This window comes from Diadema antillarum, unplaced genomic scaffold, assembly GCF_040938485.1.
Source record: "Diadema antillarum isolate AM-2024a unplaced genomic scaffold, OU_Dant_1.0 scf00000028, whole genome shotgun sequence".
Lineage (NCBI taxonomy): Eukaryota > Metazoa > Echinodermata > Echinoidea > Diadematoida > Diadematidae > Diadema > Diadema antillarum.
The window spans coordinates 358031-382779 of record NW_027270917.1 but is presented as its reverse complement, the minus strand read 5'-3'; the positions used below and the strand labels follow the sequence as shown (position 1 = coordinate 382779).

Here is a 24749-nt window from a genome sequence, read left to right as displayed (position 1 = left end):
TGGAGCCAGGATGATGACAATACACTGTAGTCAGACTGCTCTTTGTTCTCATATTATCCTCACTTCATTTAGAGTTTTCTCACACATTCAGAGCATAATATACAAAAGAATATCACCCACTTTGGCATCTCAAATCATTATTTCAGAAAAAGATGCTCTTTGCCAAACACCCATACCTACTGTTCACTGGATGTTTGCTGTCATGCATTCACAAAGATAAGAAGAATTAACAGCTAAACATTAATCATCCTCTCTACCCAGCTTGCTCAATAATACTGATTTTGTGAGACAAAGTTGGTACATTTAACATTATATGTTACCATTCCTGATATTTTATGTGAGTTTGAACAATAATTCTGAATCAAAATGCCTTTTTTGTTTGACTCACTATGGCAACTCTTCGTTTCAGGAAATAGAGTATGGAGAGGAAAATCACAGTTTTTAACATATAGGCATCTCATCGACTTACAATTCTTTCACAATTTTATCGTTACCCTGTTTGTTGTTGTTGTTGTTGTTGTTTTTTTTTTTTGAGTTGTCCAATATGATTTGGCTCATAGTACTGATGGCAAAATACCAAGAGGATAATGCAATACTGCACAAACATGTGCTTAAACAGTGTTGCATTACAGTGTACAATATCACCGGAACACATACATGCAATGAAATACAGGTTCTGTTTATACAAGGAAACAGTATCTAGTCGGCCTTGAAAAATAAATTAAGAAATCTGAGAGCCTAACTACCAGCTCAGTGGCTGATAGCATTGTATTTCTCATGAAGTAACGTTGTATTTCTCAAGAAGTATTTCTCATGAAGTAAGGCTGGTAGCATTGTATTTCTCATGTCCCACTGCCTGAACCACAGAATGCCTTGCTCCTGGCTGTGAGATCCTCCAATATGGAATCCTCCCTCAGGACACTGAACAAGACTCGGCATCCAAAGCGACATTGACAGGAGCAGAATTCAGGAGGTGCCTAGTGACGACCCTGGCTAGGTAGTTAGAGGCACTCTTCTTGCCCATGAGGGGAAGATTGTAGAATGGCGTCAGGTCATCTAGATTGTGATCCACTCCCTTCATGTAATCTTGGCGGTAGAGCTCAAAGGCCTCATGTACCATCTTTTCATTATGAGGGGGGAAAAAATACAATGAACATCAGACCTTGAACACATTTTTCAAAAGTAGATAGAAATAAAGTCTTTATGAAAAATGATGTACATACACAAAATAACAACCCATAAATAAGATAAATTTCATGTGCTTCACACACAATATGGGAGCATATTGAGACATTTAGTATCACAACCTATCTTAATAAGAGAAGAGAACCCAGCTAGAATTGCTGTATCTATATCTTTAATGTTATATTAGTGGAAAAATGAGCAAAGAAAATGGGCTTCCATCGGGATTCGAACCCGAGACCTCCGGATTGCTAGCACGGTGTAATAACTAAACATAGCTCGAAGATACAACTATATCCTGCCGAATATTATGTGACAATAAATCAATGTTATTAGAAAACAAAGTGACATGTTTTTCTTACAAATGGATGCCATAAGTGAATTCATATAGGGGATGAAGAACAGCTGTAAAGCTGACATCTATATGACCCTCCTGAAAAACAGTAAGCCATGATGGCAATATTTACTGAGTGAGGCTTATCCAGCCGCTTTCAACATTGTATCATTTTTTATATTTGTATATGTTTGATTGATTGTGATGGGAATAAATAAACAAACAAACAAACTATATCTACACAAGTACTTTTTTACAACCATTATTGCAGGACTGCAAACTAACCCATTTTTTTTTCTTTTTTTTTCTTTTTTCTACTGGCCTGACCTGTCTGTCTAACCAGTAGGTACCCAGTTTTTCCATCTTTTACTGGTTTATACCTGATAAAGTTACTGGTCTGACAGTGATTTTTACAGGTCCTGGACCGTTGAACCAGTACCAGTGTGCAGCGTTGATTATTGTCATATTCAGGCTTTATTGCATGATGAGCTAATCACAGCTGCATCTGGTAGCAATATAATGACATCAATTCTGTTTATGTATACAACTGGAATTTCACTCCTTATTTACTGTAAAGGGGGATTAATATGGCCCTCTTGCTCTCTTTGTGACATTCTCACACCAAACACAACTAGCCAGCAGAGGAATTTTATGGATAGATGGACAGATCGACTTACAGAATCCATGTTGGCTGTGTGCTGAAACTGTAGCTCAGGATTCCTCTCCAGTATGGTGGCCACCACAGACAGGAGCTATGCATACAGGATACACAGATCAAAACATACATATCACAAAGTGGTGAATTAATGTGATAGAAAAGGAATATATATAAGAAGAAGGTATTTTCTTCACACATCAAATGCTACATCAAATGTTGCAGTAGCTTGATAGCAATCAGTATGAACCATAGTCATGAATACATTAGAGATATCACTTCATAGGCAAAGAGGGATGATAAGATAGTATAAGGAGTGAAAGTACTTCAGGATAATGACACATTTCTTGCATCAAATCTCACCTCTACCATAAGCTGCCTGTATTCTGGGTGTGCAATGCGGCCAAACATCTCCTCAATGCGGAGGGCAAAGTTGAGGTCAGTTTGGGTCATGTCTGATAGCGTAGGCTGCTGTGGGAGGTAGTAGTTAGCAATGCTCAGACCTGAAGGTGTGCGGCTCAGGATGTTCCACACTAGTCCATCATCAAGACGATATGAAAAACAATGTCATATACACAACTGCATTGATAACAATTATAGTCATGGCAGTGACAGCAGTAGTTATAACAGAATTTATACTGGTAGCAGAAGTAATCACACTGACATAAAAAATGATAGCAAAAATGATTATAACAATTACCCCTATCTGTGGCATCATGATCGTAATGATTATAAAAATGATAATAATGTAACTACTGTAATCATTATCATTGTGTAACATCACATTAACCTGTTGAGGACGGACTGATTTTGCTACAACACGCATTTCCCATAGACACTTGCCTGAGTATACTCAGGATTTGTCCTCAATGGGTTAATGTCAGCCATTATACATAGAATAGACCCAAACTAAAGTTAATTGACATCATGACTGATGCTGCAGCTCAAACGTGAAGGACTTTAGGTTAAAGTGAGTCAAGTGTCTAGTTAGACTGTATTAAACTGGTGTAACGAAGCAATGCAGCTGTACATACCTTTGTCATAAAACTGTGGAGGAGTCCTATTGAGGGCACCACTGAACTGTCTTCTCTGAAGCCACGTTCGGTTGCTGAGAGTTGTCATCTTGAGCTCTAAGACATGGCTGAGGAGATCTTTGAGGCGTGATGGTGACAGGCTGTGGATCAGCTGCAGGAAAGCAGGGTGAAAAGTATGCACTATCAAAATAACATCATTCCTTAGTAAAAACATATCTTCATTCTTTCCTTCCGATGTCAAACTGACATACATACATAGTTAGGAAAATACACACTATTGGTATTGCCATTTAGAGACAGTGCAAAATTTTGTGACCCCCCCCCCAAAAAAAAAAAAAAGGAACTGAGCTCCACAAAATTATTGGTACAAAGCCAAACACAAAACAATGTCAGACTATTGTATATGCCACATATTTTGCGAGTCTAAATTTTCGCGAATCTGGAAGTCCCGACGATTTCGTGAGTGGTTAAATTCGCGATCGTGGAGTCCTGTACTGAATGGAGAAGTGTACATGCGTACGTCACATTCACATCGGGATCAGAGTCAATATTTTTGCGTGTCTTTAATTTCGTGAACAGCATCTGACTCGCGAAATTCGCGAAAATAAAAACCTCGCGAAATATTCGGCGTATACAGTATAGGGAACAAAGTGTGATAATTTCATACATAGTGTCCTAGTCATTTTAAGATATGATAAATGGATGAAGGTAATGACTTACTGCTGTCTCTTTCCATGTTATCTCAAGTTCTGATCTCATGGCATGTAGTAACCACCTAGAAATAAAACATCAATCATTTCTCTCAACACATATCATATTAACCAATGAAAAATGATGCGATACTACTCTTTAAAACATGCATTTTGCATACATTCTGACATGTAATTTTGTCTTCCTGACATGTGTGCAAATGTCTGTCTATCTGTTTTCATGTGCCTGCAATTTTTTGCATGTATGTGGGTAGTGTGGTCCAAGAGATACATGTAGTACAATTCTTTAAATAGGCAAAATATAAATCTGATTTATCATACTTTGTATATACTTTAAATTTATTACCCCGGTATTTAAAAAAAAAAATCACATCAATAGATTAAAGAAACTTTTACTTGCAAAGAAATACAAAGTCAGAAATAAACAAATTTTCTTTTATATAACATGTGCACCATAACAGTACCTAGAAATATGTGGCAACCATTTGCTAGTGTGAAATCTAAGAGATGATGAGCAGAAAGTAGCAAATTACCCGACTCCACCCTCTTTCACATTTGAGGTTTGAACTCAGAACTTCATGTCTTGCATGAAACACTTGAAGACATTTGGGTTGGTTGAAAAGTGTAAAACTTTCACTCACCCTACTCTGATCTTGAGGACATTGTCAAAGAGCTTGGGTCTGTTTGAGATGAGTTTGCCCAGAGCAATGACCATCTCCTGCTGCATGACTGCCTCCCTGATATCATATGGCAGACAGCGGTCATAGATGATGGTTTTAATCTCCTGTGGATTGTGAGGTCGACTGATGATCTCCTCCTCATGACCAAACACTCCAATGGTGATCTATATTCAGGAGGGTACAAACAAGTAGCATGCATTACTCTGCACCTTTTTAATATCACTATTGTCATATGTCTTCTTCTATTTATTTATTTTTTTTCTAAGGGGGGAGGGGGTATACAGTCTGTATTTTGAAGGCTGGTGCAATACTTAGTTGACATAAAGTGAGAAGAAAAGAAAGTCTGAAACAAATGGAAGTGCACACTGCATGATATATGCATGTAACACAATGAGATAAGGAATACTGTTTTCACACATTTTGAAGCACACAAAAAGTGCGCACACACACACACCACACAAATCATACTTATTTCCATAGAAATGAATAGAAAATTTTCAGGCTTGAAAATTGAACCACTCCTATCAAGTTTTATTTTTCATTGAAGTAATCACACTTCCACAAGTTCTCTACATTTAGAAGTTAGACCTATAGAACTAGTGCCATTGTGAAAACTCAGGCATTTTTGGAATGATAGTAAAATGCATGTCAACAGATAACCACAGCGTCAACTGAAAAGTATATCAGTGTTGTGCGTTCCAACTTTGCACAATAGTACACTCAAGTAGTTTATAACAGCACATATTCACAGATCATCATAATTTCGATGACTCTTAAATTTCCTCCTGGCCCTTTAAAAGGATAGTTAGAGCAACATGTGAGAAAATATCACATTATGCAATATATATACAGTGCTGGAAATATTCATTTTGAGATAAGTCTTGATGGAAAATCTACATTTATTAGTGGCTAATGTTGATTTTTAACGTAGCATAGAGGGACTCACAAATTTGCCATTAACTAGCATGGATGTGATGGAAGGAGCCAGGCTGTCAACCACTTTCTGCATGATGCTGGCACAGTACCGCACAGTGGACCAGTCCTTCAAGATGCGAGCCTTCTGGTAGAGGATGTCCAGCCGGTCTCTAATGGTTACTGGTCAAGGTAACCATTACAACAATAGCATGACTCCATTACGATGTAAGTCAAATACTCATGAAACCTGTATTTGCATGTAATGGTATTCCTTATAACAATCCGCTATTATTTAAAGAGATACAGATACAATAGATAACCAAACCCTGATCCTCCAGTGAAAGAAAGATAGGACTAGACAAAGTAAAGACATTGGTCAAGTGTCAATCAAGCCATGTAACATCATAATATCAATTTTTATTTCATACTATCCATTTATCAAGCGCAAAAACTACTTACATATATTCTTCTGCGTGGCAAAAGCTATCATACTAGTATGACATCATTTCATACCTTATCAATGATTCCAATTAGCAGACATTGCACTGAAATATCTAATCTCATTGCCGTATCACAAGACCTCATATTCATCATTCATTGTATTTACATAATTTCCCAGGAATCTATCCAGAAATAACACCTCAAGCATCCTTCATGGCTGAGGCAAAAAGAGACTCCATCACTACTGACTACACAATTTGACACTAAGCAGCCAAATATGTTGTTGGCACTGGCAATTTTTCTTAAGAAGTCTTCGGCAGTAGCAATAATTAATCATTAATCATGAGTTAATCATGAAACAAGTTGTATTCATAATGACAATATGAATATTAGTATTTGACTAAAGGCCAGGATTTACATTACAATGGAAGGAAGCTGGCATTTTCCGACATACACTCATATACATCACTCACCATCATCAATGACAAAGTATGGTCCTTCCTTGTTGCGTAACACCCACAGAACCTCTCCCTGGCTCTGTAGTGATGTTCTCCGTCCAAGCTCTTGGATCACCTCAGAGGTGGACTTTCCTTCAAGACTCTGTGGACAAGTCAAGGGGTTAAGGTTAAAGGTTAATAATTCACTGACATGGGAATTAGTAGTATTGAGTCATTATGTGATAAGCCAAAGAACAAGGGTTTTTCACCAGCTATTTGAGGAAGTAATATAATAATCCTTAGCATGCTATGATCACAGGTACTTCCATTTGGCAACAGCTTTACATTTTCCAGATGTTAGAGTTGAATCAAACTCTTTCTAGAAAACAACACACAACAACCAACCAAAAAATCCCACTACAAAACATAAATGTGACATGCAACCTAGCTGTAGACTTCAATCCCAAGTTTAGAATGTTCTAATGAGGGCTGATCATTAAAATCACAATTTTCAATTTTCCACAGTATGATATTCAAATGTGTGCACAAGCAAGACCATAACCCACATGTATGTTTACATCAACATTTGTAAGACCTACTACTATATACTCCGAATATTTCACAAGGTTTTTATTTTCACGAATTTCGCGAGTCAGGTGCTATTCGCGAAATTAAAGACATGCAAAAATAAAGACTCTGACCCCGATATGAACGTGATGCACACGCGTACATTTCTCCATTCAGTACAGTACTCTACGATCACGAATTTAACCACTTGCGAAATCGTTGGGAAGTCCCGATTTGCAAAAATTTAGACTCGCTTAATATATGGCGTAGACAGTATCATTCATTATTGGACATGGAAGTCCGTTGTTATAGTTACCCTTATGTCAATAGCTTCCTCTTCTTTTGGTGACAGTGTTGTGAAAGAGCTCGTCTTCTTCATGGCCTTGAAAGGGAGATGATCCACATTGAGTTCTTCCAGTGGTTTGAAGAGGAGTTTAGCAGCACTGCCATGTGTATATTAAGAAAAAAAAAATGCTGATTAAAAATCTTGGCCCCAAACTCTGTGCAGTTTTCATTCATTGTAAGTACAAGTAAAAAGGCATCAGCAAAAAAAAACAAAAACAAGGAAAAGTAGAAATTACGCATACACATGTATGTCCCTGCCGGAAGTAGCATTTAGTAGCAAAATGTACAATATAGGTAAAAAATCAAGGTCAAAGGTCAAAGGTCAAAATTCTGTGTAGAAGTTTTGAAGCCCTCACCTAGTGCCATCACATAAAGCAAACAGAAGTGAAATCGGGTTAGAAATGGCGAAGGAGTAGCATTTTGTAGCAAAATGTACAATACAGGTCAAAAATCAAGGTCAAAGGTCAAAGAAGTCAAAGGTCAAAATTCTGTGTACAAGTTTCGAAGCCCTCACCTAGTGCCATCACATAAAGCAAATGGAATCGAAATCGGGTTAGAAATGGCGAAGGAGTAGCATTTTGTAGCCAATGTACAATATAGGTCAAAAATCAAGGTCAAAGGTCAAAGGTCAAAATTCTGTGTAGAAGTTTTGAAGCCCTCACCTAGTGCCATCACATAAAGCAAATGGAATCGAAATCGGGTTAGAAATGGTGAAGGAGTAGCATTTTGTAGCCAATGTACAATATAGGTCAAAAATCAAGGTCAAAGGTCACAACTGAAATTCTGTGTAGAAGTTTCAAAGCTCCCATGTAGTGCTATCATATAAAGCAAACAGAATAAATATTGGCTCATAAATGACAGAGAAGTAGCAAATTGAACATTTTGATCACACACGGACGCACACACAGACAGACGGACGGACACACGGACACACACACGTACGGAGCCCGTTTCATAGTCTCCTGCTCGAACTCGTTCGGCAGGGACAAAAAAAAAAAATGGGTTGGAACCAGGTGCATGAACAAACACTTGGAACATATAAGGCTGTTTAGAACCAGTTTTCATGGTGATGAATGACTATGACATCACACTTCAGTACTCAATGCAGTGTAATATAACACCATTTCATGGACAATGTGACAGTGCCGTAAGTGCTCAATACTAATATTGTATCAGTCTCATCACAATGATAACCCACGTACAAAAGGTGAGATGATACAGTCAATATCATCTTGATATATCTAGGTGATGTCTTTACTCACCTGCCTTCTGGCATCTGGAAGTCTAGATGTTCCACAGAAGATGAGGCAAGGAGAGTCTGAAGCCTGTCCACTCGTACTCGGATTCCATGGCAGGAGCCACGTTTGAAGGAGGCTAACATCTCTAGCATGGCTGTACACTCAGGCCCACTACAACCATTATCACAAATATAAACAATAGGTTCGTACTATCCTACTTTGATATTAGACTGGAAATGAGTGATATTTTGCACACACACAGTTTTTCACTCATGCTCTATTAATATCACACACTATAATGACCACTTAGAAAGATATCTACAAATTCAAAAAAAGATTTTACCCATTGAGGACGAACTGATTTTGCTACAACACACATTTCCCATAGACACCTGCCCGAGCATACTCGGGTCTCGTCCTCAACGAGTTAAAAAACTTTGGTCCTGTCAGTGCTCACATTCAATTTGCTTCCTTTCAAGGTATGATGAAATAATATCACTGTGAGTGTACACACAACCCTGTAATGTTGCTACAGTGAGATTGTCATTGTCAATGTTGTGCTTGGGATCATGTGACTAACAGTCTTGTATTGCAGCACAGATCATCTTGTAACTATAATTTGAAGCTCAAAAACCTTAAATCTTCATAACATATGAATGACCTTATAATACACTAGAGTACTAATCACATTAGAATCAAGACATCTTCTCTTCTGTTTTCTTATTTATAGTAACAGAAACATATTTGAACATCATATAATGAAGCATGTGAGATTGGCTGGTAGCTGTCAAGACAGAGTTCCTTCCTGCTTACCTAAAATGCTCTTCTCTGATGACGACACAGACTGTTGGTCTCCCTACAAACTTCCATGACTTCCTCACAAAGGCTACTAGGTTCTGTGGGGTGAGAGATGACATTCAACGAAAATATAGCCTTTTAAATCACTTTCATGGCAAGAGGGCCATACTTGTAAGAACTGCATAGAGATTAGATAATAGTAATGAGACAGTAAGATAGATAATATGTATCTGTATAATATATTCTCAAAGACTCATAATCTCATCAATTCTCCCATTTCACAATCCATGCGCCACCAACATCCATATCGTGAGAGGCATATTTTCTAATATTTCTCATGGTTAACAACAAAGAGGTTTTACACTGTTACAGGCACTAAGGTATACCGCTGGTAACGGAGTACTGGTACTGTTACTGTACATCTACAACAGCTCTTTTCAAGATGGCAGATGCAGCAAAGCGAGTTTTGTGGAATGTACGTCAACCAACCAAAGAAATATCTAATGGCGGTATTATAAGAACACAGAAATGAAGGGTGAGTTCATAGAACTAGCATGAACTGCATTCTGGATTTATCTGGCCTAGCTAGATAGCATTCATTGAGGCATTGTTGGCCCATCTCTCAGAAAGCAACACACTAAATCATCTGTTGCAATTGAACCAAATGAAGGCACATAGATTGCAAAATACAAGTGAATCTGTACACAGCTAAAATTTTGCATATTCAATTCTTACAATTAAAATAAGACCTCTGTTGGCATTGGTAGATGTGTATACTGTTCATGAGAGGCGTAACCAGGACATGCTAGTGCTATGTCACTTTGGTTGTGACCAAACACACTGGATGGACACCCAATAAATCACGCATGACAACTGTGACATAGACTATCTTGTCCTCTAGCCTACCTTGCCCTCCAGCTTACCTTGATGTCATCTACCAAGAAAGACAGATCCTGGTACATGTAGAAATCCATCAGATCAAATTGAAGTGGATAACAGATGACAGTTCGGCCAAGGAGGCGATATATCTTGGATGTCCCGATGATACCAATGGGTCGATTTGGTCGACCAGTCAGACCAAGTTTCTCATTCTGCCCTAGGAAGGTCAGGGCCTGCAGTAGAAATACACATTGCAGGAAATAAGTCAATTTCAGCAAATAATAGCCGCACATTTTCATTCCACAAGATATTACAACACATGCAGATTTAGCTAATGTAATATATCACTTACATAAAAAAAAAAAAAAATCAATCAACTATACTCATCTGCAAAAGAGAGGTTCCCAATGTGCTATGAAGAGAATCCATGGCATTTCTTTTTTATTTTTTTATTTCTTTTTAGATATGTGTTTTGAGGCTTTGGCATTTGAAATCTTTTTTTGGAGGTTTTGTTATTACCATATGAAATCTTATTCACAGTAAAAAAAAAATCTAATCTTTTTTGTTCATTTTTGATAAACATCAGTACACCTTGGGGGCATTTCATGAAGCGTTTTAGTCGGATATTTTTCTGACAAGCTGTTATAAGCTACTGAAATCCTTGCATCTGATTGGCTGAGAGCAAATTTGTCCGACCAATATGTCAGACAAAACGCTTCATGAAATGCCCCTCAGGACTCCAATTGGGGAAAACAGAACCAACATCTATAACTGGGAATTGTACTGTTGATATTCAAGGTTTATATATCTAACAGAAACACTGAATGATCACTAGCTAAAGCTACAGTAATACCCTCGTACATATTCCACCATTGTACTACCTTTATCAACTCTGCTGGCGGCCATATCTGGATGGGTTCAATCTGAGTCGGGGTCTGTGATTGAATGCCATAGGTTGCTAGGGTAGTCTGCAGTCTGGTGCTCTCTGCTATGAAAGCCATTTGGACTGTCATATCCTTCGTCATTGTCTGTATTCATGGCAAAGAAAAGAAGTATCTTCAGCTTTCTATTTTATTCATGATATCAATATACAAACATCAAAACTTATTGAATTTCTATTAAGCATGTAAAAACAAGACAGAAGACCAATAAATTGTAACATAAGGAATATACTCTGTCTTCATAATTCTTTGACACAAATTGAAGCGGTCTAATATGATAAACATGTTTGGAAGTTCTTTGTATTTTCAAACATTTACAAAGCATTAAATATGATTACAGAACTACTGTTACTCTTTAATGATCCTTTCTAAATTGTGACATTAATGTCATTGCTCAGGATTAGAAATTACAAAGGACTAATGCATGGCAAGTCAATTTTTTCTCACCTCAAATGCAGAGTGCCTGGTGTTATGCTTGTACCTCTTGCAGAGGGCTGAACCAAGAAAGCGAGCCTCAGGATCAACTTCATTGATTGTGATGAGGCCATCCACTGCAATGCATATAAAATGAAACTAAACACAATCAATATGGGTTGTCATTGCTAGGCTAATGATGTAATGATACATAAGGTATGTTGATGTCTTCACTGCAATCTATAACATTTGTCACAGTGACAGTCATTTAGAAGAGAGTAGCAGTCCCTTGCTAGTGTTTGCCCCAGCCAAAAGAGTACTTTGTGCAATTATTTAATCTCAAGCATAAGTTATAATATGACCATGAATTCTGTTGCTGATAGATATACAAATTATGTCCTTTTTACTGCACTGCCCGATCTCCTGCTCGAGTACCTTATCATGCTTGCAAGAGAACAATACTTTGTAGGCCAGCAATCCTGCTATATATTCTATTTATTTATATGAAATCAGAGGCATTGCTTTAAGGTCCTGCTAGTAGCCACTGTATATGTATCTTTCAACTACTACGGTAATACCACAAACATTCACAATATGAAGCTTTTGCGAATTGGAGCCGATGGCCTTTTATGTGGCATGAAACTTAAGTGTGAATTCCCGACCATGATGGTGTACAACATTCCACTGGAATTCAATGCATTTTGTAGACAAAAACTTTTGTGGGAATTCTACTTTTGCAAATCTTAGCGCCTCTTGAAATTCACAGAAATTTCATGCACCTGAAAATGTCTGGTTTACAGTATTTGTGACAGCCATACATACACTGCATGGTAAAATTCATGTTGGGATTATACTCACTCATGAGACATGTCAGGATGTACATCGACTGCCCCCATAGGAAGACATTATTCCCTTCTCCCTCAGAGCTGGCAAGCCTTGACTGACTGCCTGGATGACGTCTCTCACTCTCAATGCAGCCATTTGGTACGTAGTAGTACTTGGGAACTATCTTTCCTGACATGTTGAAGAAATTGTAATAGAACAACAGGATTTAGGACAGTCAGGCACACAGATGGCAAGCCAAAAGTATAATGCCTCCAGCACCCTTTGGGGCCAAGGCGTAAGTATACCTGTGTTACCATACTCAGATGCCAATATGAAATGTTATCATCATTTAGAAAGTATTCATAGCAATATATCATTATTGTTATTTTTTTCGAACAATACATACAATTGTTTTCTGTAAAAAACAGGCAAACATTTAACAAAGAATATGCAGTATGCTAATTTGCTTGAAAACAAGCCTCTAATTGATTGACTAATGGTACATATACTTCACTGGTTTCAGCAAGTGTCTGAAAACAAAATACCACTGATGATAGAATCAATCATACATCAACACAGATGCAGTAGAAATGTACAAGTAGAGAATGAAGATGTGTGTCTCAGAGCAGAGAGATATGATTTACTTGAGAAGAGGTTTGCCTACAGCATACACATCTCCTAACAGATACTGGTATAAAATGACACATTTCTGTGTGACTCATGCAAAGACTGATTACAGTATCTATGCCATCCAACATTTCAGTCAAATTAAAGTCACACCACTAAAAGGCTGTAAACTTTAAGATTCTCTGGCCTACCATATTTGGTCTGCTTGAGAAGTGGCTGGAGAAGATTGTGGTACTCCTCTACTTGACTGCTTTTGTTCTTAGCCAGACCATCCAGCATCATGAAGATGAAAAAGAGGGGCCACTGGGACTCAATGGTGTCATACATCTGGAGTGGATGTTACAATGGGATAGGAAATTCATACAGATACATGCTTGCCAATGATTCCAATTTAACATGAACTGTTGTGATTTTTTGAATACCAGTACTAACATTTAATCAGATTTTTAAAATACATATTCCATATGCATTCCAGCATTTTGCCGTTATAGCAACAAATGGTAAACACATGAAATAAAAAAAGGATATATAGTATGGAGAGCTATGAGAAGGGTCTTGCCCCATAGGAAGACCGCATCTTCATTTCAAGGACATGTGCATACACAACATGAAGATAGCTGACATCGACAACAACACTAGGAAGGTTCAGCTGACAAAAACCAGCTGTGCAAAGGTACTGTTAGAGAGGATGTCAAGCAGGCTAAAGCTGCAAGAAATGATCAGCAAGCTGAGGAGAGAGCCAGGAGGAAGACAAAGGCAGCCTATACCTCAGCACCAACTGACTTCAGCTGCTCAAGTGCTTCTGAGATTGTCACTCAAGGCGATGCGAATCCATTGCCTGTGCAGCACTGTCATCTCTCAAGATGAATGGATGACAACAACAATGACAATGGTCTTTGGCAGCTCAGATTGTGCCCCATGCACATTACTTCTGAAATTCTCTCTCAAAAAAGTGTTCAGATTTCTGGCAGGTATGCCGATAATGCTTAGTACAGTAAGGTTCTGGTTTTCAACTTCAAAAATGGAGAAATTGTGCTATTCATGAATAATTAAATCATTTTAACAGAATGCAAAAAAATAATATACTTTAATAGAAGTAAGTATTTCCTTCCTAAAGAATAAACAGCACATAGTTTTGTTAAAGATAATATAAAGTTTTGGTACCTCAAAAGTTTCCCTGAATTTCCTTGTCTTAGTTTGTGTTTCAGGTTAAAGTACCTTTCATATAACTAACACTGTGAGACTTACTCGCCCCAAAGTGCTCTCATGTCTTAGTAATCATGCAATAATGGTTTTGTACCAGAGCCGCCGCCGTTCGACGGCGTGCGACCAGCAGCATGCAGCCCCATACAAAACACGTGTACGCATAGCTAACTGCGACCAGCAGCCCCATACTCATAGCGTAATGGGGCTTCGCATTGTAGCATTCAGGATCATGACAGATTTAGTATCGCGGATAAATATCAACTTTAAATCCAAAAATCTCTTCAATTTGAAGACTTACCAATTAAGTTGAAGTATTGAAAACAGGCTTCGGGCAACGTTTGATTCTGCAAATAGTCCCTTTCTGTTCAAATTGATGACTGAACGTAACTCGGTCGAGAGGACCTTGGGAGAGCTACATATACTGAATAAAACAGCCAGCGCATGCGCACACATCACATGCGCACAAATTTCAAATCCATGAACGGATAAGATGTTTGTGTGTGCATGCGCTGGCCGTAGTATTCAGTGTATGTAGCTCTCCCAAGGTCCTCTCGACCGAGTCACATTCAGTCATCAATTCGAACAGAAAGGGACTATTGGCAGAACCAAACGTTGCCCAAAGCCTGTTTTCAATACTTCAACTTAATTGGTAAGTCTTCAAATTGAAGAAATTTTTGGATTTTAAGTTGATATTTACCCGCAATACTAAATCTGTCATGATCCTGAATGTTACAATGCGAAGCCCCATTATGCTATACGTATGGGGCTGCTGGTCGCTATGCGTATGGGGCTGCTGGTCGCAGTTAATTGCATAATTACAAAGACATGAGAGCACTTTGGGGCGAGTAAGTCTCACAGTGTCAGTTATATGAAAGGTACTTTAACCTGAAACACAAATATTCACTGAAACTTTTGAGGTACCAAAACTTTATATTATCTTTAAAGCGGAAATTTTCACACAAGTAATTATTTTTGTGTTGGGTAAACAAAGTACTTGCATTTATAATTCTGCAGAATCAATAGATAAAATATTATTTCATATTACAAGCAAAAGTATTTGCTTTCATGTCACATGAAATGCAAATAATTCTTCCAAGTTTACAGTATCAGGGCTGGCAGAACGGGGAGGGGGCTCCTCCCACCTTTTGTTGTTGTTGTTGTTGATATAGGAATACACAGGGTGTAACCACCTTGCCCCCCCTCCCCACTTTTTTCACCCTAGAAGTGGCAGCAGAAGTTGCACTGAAGGCTATTTTTTTATTTTTTCTTTATTTTTGCTTGTTAGCTGAGGAAACCCGGAAGTGGCCGCCAGAATATATAAACTGGGCCCCCCAACTTTTAAAAATGTGACGTCGCCAATGAGCATGATTTACTTTAACAGAAGGTCAAACATTATCTGCACGGAACATTATTTTTGTCTGTTGTATGTGATAATATCTATTACCTGATAGATTATAGGCTGTTAAGAGGCTACCCTTTACTGTTTGTAAAAAACACAAAAGAACAAAACGAAAACAGGTTATAAGTGGGATAAGGTGGTAAGGAGAGTGGTAAATTCATGCCTACCTTTACTTCTGTAGGCTTGTAATACTTCCTCTCCTTGTCTTCCAGCACAGTCCCATACCCATCTCTTAAGAACCGTTTGAATCCATGCTTCCCTTGTAGCTTTCTCTTGATCTTGTCCATGGTGGCTTCTGCTAAACCTGCATCATCCAGGGCAAAGGCCGGGAAGCTGACTGTCGGAATCAGAGATGCATCTGTGTTCTGGGTAGAATAATGGGAGGATATCAGTCATTTCATAGAAGTCTAGTTTCAATGAAAGAGTTATATTGAATAGAATCTGTACTGTCATAACTTCCTTGCCATATCTTTAGGAGAGCCATGAATAAAATATGTAAGAAAAATCATGTATTACTCATGACATTTCCCAGTCATAAAAGGAACAAGGAAAAGTAGAAATTACGCGGTGCGTAATACATGTCCCCGCCGGAAGTAGCATTTTGTAGCAAAATGTACAATATAGGTAAAAAATCAAGGTCAAAGGTCAAAGAAGTCAAAGGTCAAAATTCTGTGTACAAGTTTTGAAGCCCTCACCTAGTGCCATCACATAAAGCAAATGGAATCGAAATCGGGTTAGAAATGGCGAAGGAGTAGCATTTTGTAGCCAATGTACAATATAGGTCAAAAATCAAGGTCAAAGGTCAAAATTCTGTGTAGAAGTTTTGAAGCCCTCACCTAGTGCCATCACATAAAGCAAACGGAATCGAAATCGGGGTTAGAAATGGCGAAGGAGTAGCATTTTGTAGCAAAATGTACAATACTGGTCAAAAATCAAGGTCAAAGGTCAAAGAAGTCAAAAGTCAAAATTCTGTGTAGAAGTTTTGAAGCCCTCACCTAGTGCCATCACATAAAGCAAACGGAATCGAAATCGGGTTAGAAATGGCGAAGGAGTAGCATTTTGTAGCAAAATGTACAATATAGGTCAAAGGTCAAGGTCAAAGGTCACAACTGAAATTCTGTGTACAAGTTTCAAAGCTCCCATGTAGTGCTATCATATAAAGCCAACAGAATCAAAATTGGCTCATAAATGACAGAGAAGTAGCAAATTGAACATTTTGATCACACACGGAGCACACACATACACACAGACACACACGGACACACACACGTATGGAGCCCGTTTCATAGTCCCCTGCTCGAACTCGTTCGGCAGGGACAACAAAACAGAGAAAGCTTTAAGCAAATTCCACAACAGTCATGTGACAGCCATATCAAGAATATTCTTTGATCATTGCACTGATGACTCAATAACAATATGTTGCGTGCTCAGACTGTCAATGTGCTAATGACTTTGATATACTGCATACATGTAACCCAATCTCTCACTGGAAAATATGTGCTTAAGCCAGCAAAATACATCTGGGTCAAAGGGAGAAAATTTCTCAAAGCACAATGTCAAAATATTGGTCATATGCTAATTAATGTAATGTTATGAATAAAATAGATCAATGGATACAACTTATGGATGAGAGAGCTGAGATAACACATCTTAATTTGCTTCCCCTTGTCTGCACGTGAAATTCTTAGCAAGATCCCCTCTAATATATAAGCTTTACAAGTAATAAGCCAAAGCTCTGGCATATGATAAGGTCTCAGACCTTTGAGCTGCTTTCCCTGGGCACAAGACTCTCCAGGGTGGTCCTGTTCCTGGCATGAGCATCTGGATCCACATAGAGGATGGACCAGGAGGTGCCTTCCTTGCCAAAAAGGTTGAAGCCATTGGCAGCCTCCAGTGCTGCTTTAGCCATTCCAATGGAGCTAAAAGACAAGAGATACAACACAGTTACGTTTTCTGTTAGGCTTAGCGTATTGTCCTGGGGTGACAAAACCTTGTATCTAAAAAATCATGAATTTCTAGGAAAGCAAAAAAAAAAAAAAACTTGCTCATTTTCGCAAAACAACATCAATGTTGACGTCAAATAATATGTCTCGATGCGCTTGGGTGCTAGTGCATTTACGTTAGCGTTGGCGTCAATTTGCGAAAACAACATCTCGCGAAATTATCTATGACCTCCTCATGCCCGAAAATATCTGTATGCGAAAATAACAGTGTATATAGTATGAATAAATGCCAAATGAGAGACGAGGTATTGTCACCCAAGGGATAAGAAGTTCCATTTATTTCTGCACACACCTAACTGCCTCTTGGCATAAATATCTCCACATTGCAAATAACATGCTTAAAGTGGAGGTATTTTCAAGTACCACCCATCTACCAAGTATTGCTGATTGCATTTCGACTCTTTCAATTTCCATTTGTCTGAAATGTCTATTTTGCTGGCAGAAACCACTGAGACTATTGCAGAAATCTGGTTTTCTCTTCTGATATCTGGCAACATCTAATCTCAACTGTATTATCCAGTTTGACTGCTGTAGCATATACACAAAACTCTGGTCCATAAATGTGACACAACATATTAAGATAACATGTAACAAGTGCTCCCATTTCAATTTGTAGTGTTACTTTCAGCTTTGTACTCTTTGAGATTTACACTGTACCTTGCATTAAGTTCCTTCTTCCCTGTGTTGTACTTGCTGCCTCTCTCCCACATCCCATAGTCAGGGGTTCGGTATGCTCTCTCTACACAGTACACAAGATTCTGAACAAAACTGACCTCTTCCAAAGTGTAGATAATCTGGAGAGTAAAATGAGTTATTCATGAAAGAAATATTCAAATATTTTGAATGACAATGATGAATAATATTACATGTCTATCAATAAATGCATATTATATAAATTCAAAACTCCTGTACCTCTTACTATTTGGTTGCTTTCTCTATATGTTTCTGTTCATTATGTGATAGTCACACAGAGATATTTTGTTCATAGTTAGCCATTTTAACATGAATATAACAATTAACCTCACCATCACAACCAGCCTCACCATCATCACAACAAGCTACACTGCTATCATAAGTTATGAAAACATCTTGATTTGAGGGAGCAAAGCCTCTCTGGTTCATATCATCATCATCACTATTGCTGTCACCACTATATCACCACCGTCACCATCACCATCACCACCACCATCACCACCATCACCATCACCATCACCACCACCATCACCACCATCACCACCACGACCACCACCACCACCACCACCACCATCACCACCGACCATGCAGCCGGGGGAGTGAAGCCTCCTGGTTCACATCAACATCATTACCACCACCACTGTGACGTCACTGTTGTTATGATGATCATTATCACTACCAGCAACAAAATACTCCTACCTGCAACCCGGAAGATATCATCTGCACAAGGTAGAGGATGTAAATTGAGATGGCATCAATCTGAAGATGGTGGAACTTCCCAGGAATCAAGTTTCCTGTGTTCAGGTCATAGCGGGAATGGAGTGCAAACTCCTCACTCTGGGTAAACTTGAACCTCTCCACCTATGCAATGAAGTCCACAGACACAATTCACTGACTAATGACAAATTAAAAATGTTTCTTCACGATGGTGTAAACCAATATTTGCATCATAATTTTCACCTCCACGATTAAAAGTATCTCTTTGTGAATAGTTCATATATAGTAAGATTTGAACTGATAAATAGTACAGGTATGATTTCACAATTTAGAGAAATGAATTGTAAATTGCCAAGATTTGTTATGATTACAACCAAAACTAAAATGTTCACACACAGGATATTCACGCAATCTTGTTGCATTGTTTGGAAATTTGTTAATGAATAAATATTATTCATTTTTCAGGTAAATTTTGTGCAGGTCATGCTTTGCCTAGATTCTTCTTCCTAGCTTAATGAATGCCATGAATTCCTTCTCACCCTATCTGCCTGTCTCATAAAACAGTAGAGAAGTCCTCGCATGCACTTGACAGCACTTTGCTCCAGCTCATACGTCCTCCCATCATCATTATCTATTTTCCTGTGAAATAAGAATGACAGAAAACAAATAGAGACTTAGCATAGTTTTTGAACTTGAGATGCTCGGAAGTAAACTTTTGCATTACATAACACAGGACATCTTTTTGTTTGTTTATTTAAACTAACTTTTACTTTTAGAATACTTCAGAGACATCTTGTTAACTATGATACTCTTTCAGACTCGATTTGTTGAATATTCAAAATGGACAACAAATGTTGACAAAAAAAAAGAACAGAATTATCTACCTAGGTCATTCACTACAAAATGTGTGAGATTTAGCAACTCTTGCTGGAATATGCATTATTTTGTGTGTGTTGTTTTATTTTTATTAAATTTTATGAATATTTTTGCAGATTTTCAATACCGACCTGCTTGTTGACCACATATACAGCATAATTATGATCTTTATCCAATGCATGTTTCAGACAAAATTGCACACACTACTCCTGATTTTTGATGAGCTATGTTACTACTCAAAATATCCTTGATACTTTGCATAATGAAACATTAGTTATATAAGCACATTTATGCATCTTCCTTCTACAGGGTAGAATATTGGATGGCCTTGAGATTAATACAAGGAAATATTGGACGAGCTATGCACAAATATTGGACGAGTCGAAGACGAGTCCAATATTTTGCTTAGCGAGTCCAATATTTCCTTGTATTAATCGAAAATAGGACATTCAATATCATCATTATTATCCTACAGAGGATTTTAGCAAAGAATGTTTTCACTTTGGCCTACCCTTTCTGTCTCCGACTCCGAGTGCTGTTCCTACTGTGTAGTGATCCCGACATGGGGTATGGTACATGTACACTCTTCAGTGCAAGTTAATCCACTTCAGTCTCTGATAAAACAGTGATCTATGTATCCAAGGTAGCCGTCATGTTACTGCTAGACCGAGATCTAGCTAATTTAGACCAGAATTAGATGTATTTGTATCCGAGATCTGAGAAACAATTCACGTCACATCTACCGTAGATCGTGAAAGATCGAATTAGGCTACTACTACCACAACTAGTCCTACTGTGCTGTATATAACGTACTTGTACACACGTACGTACATGTACAGTAACTGTAATATGCATATCGCGCATGCAAATGCAAGCGCAGCAGCGGCGGCGGCCGGCTACATTATATCGCGCGCGGGCTATCTAGTTTAGCGCTGAGCATGCAGAGCTGCAGATCAATCGTCGCCTTGCGCCTGCATGCACAAAAAAATGCAACTTGTTTTCATCAAACCTAAATTTAACTTCCTGTTATGAAAGTGATATTTTGAAAAATTGTGTGAAAAACAATTTCAACTTATTGATATATGAAATTTGTTTGTATAAACACAGAATTTTAGAAGAAACGATATTCTAGTTAATTCGTGATTGACCAATCACAGACGTTTTTACTTCTTATTTCAGGTCATCTCGTATATATCTCAACCAATCACGGTGCAGTTTATAAAAACTTTGGGGAATCCCCCTCTTGCCCTCCAATATTTTAAATATTGGTCGCCTCGGCAAAAAATATTGGTCGAGTTCAACAAACTTGTTAAGTGGGTTGGAGGTTATGAGGTGCGTTGACAAAATAACACTTGTATTTGGGCTCTAAAAATCCTCTGTAAGGATAATAATTGGTAATATTTAGCTAATATGTGGGTATTTATACGCCCTCTAGACAAAATAATTTGGCTATACAGTCCACCTTGCCTAAGCTGAATCTATTTGGATTGAAGAAATAGCTTTGACTTTGAGAAAATTTGACCTATGAGAAATTAAAATTGATAGAATATAAAAAGGACTTGAAAAGACCTTCGACTTAGGAGATTATTCGACTTATATGAGGTCGACTTAAGCAAGGTTGACTGTATTGCTAAATTCCAATATATATGGTTATTTTTTTTTCCAAATTACAACTACACAAATTGTGTCCTACTAAAGTGTCACAAAACATACCTGTAAGCAAGAGCCAGTGCCCAGACTGCTACTGCAGAGTAGACACTCTCCCTGACCCCTGCCTCCTTGACCTTGCTGTCTGTGTTGATAGGGAAGAGGCCTAGGGCTGCACTCTGGTGACTCAGGATCTGTTCCTTCACTGGGAATAGTTGGGAATGTGGTATAATGGAAGCTGTTACACATTTGTTTGTTTGTGTTTCTAATAGGATTTGGTAGATCCTGTAATAATGATAATCAGGTACATTATCCCCATTAAGATCTTTTAGTATACACTGTACTTACAATCTCATTTGATACTTTGGCATCATATCTCATCATGTTTCCTGCAGATTAATCACCAGCATTCTAAATGAGTAACTACATAACTATACTTGGCTGAATACCTGTTGAGGGAAGAAGACATCCAGTACGTCTCATCACTTCTAGTATAAGCTAATCAAAAAATCAAAACATGCAAAAAACAAATAGTGCTGTCAGAACCTAGATTAAGCTGGAACTATCTGCCAAGACCTGTAGTGGTCGATATTTACCAACCCATCAACATTCAGAGAGGCTGCTCTTCTAGCTCATCCAGGTGATGCAGCCTCTTGTTAGGTCACACATGCTCTAAGTCTAGCTAAGCAAAGAGGCATGTTTTTTACTTGACCGAAAGATCGGTCTGTATCTGTCCGTCGGGGAATGTTCCGCGGAGACTGCATCTGGCTTCACGGATCCCCTCCATATACAGACCGAAGTCAATGATTGCGGCTCCTGTGTGGAGCAGTCGCGCACAAATCAAACGTTACGATAAACCAAATTTCAGACAGCTTTTTTACATTCAAACAAGTTTGACATGACATGACACATTATGCAGCAATATTTGGGATAAATTTCTCAATTGTGCAATCAAAATACTCACATAAACTCGGTTATAACGCAGACATTTTATCGATATCGCAACATCGCCGTTCGCAAGCTGTAAGTCGCCATTTTGAATCTGTAAGCCAATCACATGCGAGGTACCTGTTTAAGTAAAACAAACACGTAGAAACTACCTCACATGTGATTGGCTGATAGATTCATAGTGTATGTTTCTGCAGTTTGAACGTGACGACGCGACAGGCTGTGTTTTACGTTGAAAATTCTACAAAAATCTTGGATTATTCATTAATCTGGTGAGTTTAATGTATTCTTAAAAAGCTAATTTCACTATACAAGCTTAAATTTGCCGACCTAGGGCCGTGAATTAGACGCAATCGAGAAGGGTGAGGTACCTCACCCAATTTTCCATAGAGACAGTGGTTAAGAACATCCACACAGCAATGGGTACTGCATCCTTCCGTCTGTCTACGGAGGACAGCGTTAATGGCAAAAAAGAAAAAGAGTCCTCCAGACTGACGGATCTTTCTGTCTAGTTTTTTACTTGCACTATAACTGCACAGTCACTTTTATTGTACATTCAATTACCATAGTTATGGGTAAACTCGGCCCCCAGCGTGCGCATTACAAGTGGCCGAGTTTACCCACCCACTAGGCTAAGTTTACCCATGTTCTACAGTACATGTAGTAGTAACATTTAAAATCATCTTGTTCACCATGCCACCAGCTCTCACTGATGCACGACACCCTACCATCCCGCGATAGTTCCAAGGAGCGGCTAAAAGGGATTCATGTACAGTACCGGTACTAATATATTTCAAGGTTTTGGGTCAAGAGCCCCCATTCACAACACATCAACCCTGCACAACAAACGCAAGCCCTCCTAACATTAGTCCTAGCAGAGCCAGAGGTCTTCGGGGAAATCATTTGCAAGGCACTTTGGGAGAGTAGGTAGACTAGAACATAGAGACAAATTACTACTAACATTAGATATAGCCCCGGAGACCCGCCGCTCAACACTGTACGTTGTACGTTGGGGCTGCTGGTCGCAGTTACATTAGATATGACTATAAATGAGTCTATTATGACTAGGGTCTAGTATAGCATACTCCTGTGCCACAGGCTGTGCAGGCCTCGACATTATTAAAAGTTTTAGGGACCTAACGTTACTGAAGTTGTTCAAAAGTGCAGAGAAGGCAGTATCAACATCATTCTGATGCAAGATAGTGCACCACTTTTCAGTGTGAATTTACAAGCTACATACATCCTCAGTTTGTATTAAAAGGGGAAGTCGATCCAGACAATTTCCCTGACAAGGTAGCATTTGATCTAGCAAGGACAGCAAAGCCCGAACGCGAAGCTCCCGTCAACAGCATGCAGTTTACAAATACATGTAAATTTAACGTAACTGGTAAGGCCTACATACTTTAACCCTTTCTTGAGCGCCCCCGCGCCCCCGGGGGCCGGTCGGTCGGAGGGGTTACTAGTACTATGTCCCTGCAATGCTGCATGCTGTGCTGCACTCGCTGCCTACGCTATTTGGGGTACGAATACTCTCGAGTAATATATTGCGCGTTCGCTCGCTTGTTTGGTGCGACACTCGTCATAAATTGAGAGTTTCTATCAATGACACGTGAAGGTCAACCGCATCTGGGGAGGAAAGTTGGCCGATTATATTTAAAAGCAGTTCAGACTACAAAAGTGCTGTCATACGTACCCAGACAATAGTAATAATTCAAATTTTTGACCTGCTTGTGATAGTCGTCGTCTGCTTCGGGTGCCATCTTGACAGTCTGGCTGTGCACGTACGTCGGGATCATTCGCGCGGTACCCGTTCGTGGAATGGGCATACTAGTAACGCGTTGCCCGCGGCGCGCACAATGGGCACTTACGAGTGTTATCCCCACCAGGCAGGGAGGTGTCTCACCTCCCTGTCCACACCAAGAAAAGAAACCTTACTTGATCGCAAAGAGATTTTTCTCCTCCCACCACTGGAAAAAATCTTTTAGCTTGATCGCGATCATGAGTATAGCATGGAGGTACAACTCTACATTCTACGAGTTGTCAATGATCGCCCGGATCTGGGTTCTGTTTCATGAAATGGATATCACTTTTCTACATTATTAGGTATATAAGGCCTACATAATAATGAACGACTTTGAGCCGAGATTTCTTAGACTTTTATGTGATAACTTCATGAAAATCATCAACAAAGTCCCAAGCGCTAAGTTATTTATCACAGTTTTAACTGTAATAAATAAA

General features: G+C 38.7%; 1 protein-coding gene across 1 annotated transcript; it reads right to left on the bottom strand.

Annotated features, from left to right (window-relative positions):
- Positions 1-252: 252 nt before the first annotated feature.
- LOC139736456 (phosphorylase b kinase regulatory subunit beta-like) lies at positions 253-24279 on the bottom strand. The gene is made up of 23 exons (XM_071647209.1): positions 24205-24279; positions 21630-21768; positions 19580-19679; positions 19023-19184; positions 18288-18424; positions 17387-17546; positions 15795-15992; positions 13214-13349; positions 12429-12584; positions 11604-11707; positions 11097-11243; positions 10260-10448; positions 9352-9434; positions 8563-8709; positions 7272-7398; positions 6425-6551; positions 5542-5690; positions 4557-4759; positions 3926-3980; positions 3206-3356; positions 2535-2704; positions 2194-2268; positions 253-1120 (listed from the first exon to the last, which is right to left on the bottom strand). Exons 1-23 carry the CDS (start codon positions 24269-24271, stop codon positions 914-916), a joined length of 3189 nt encoding a protein of 1062 aa, XP_071503310.1. The 5' UTR covers positions 24272-24279; the 3' UTR covers positions 253-913.
- Between the last annotated feature and the right edge of the window lie 470 nt (positions 24280-24749).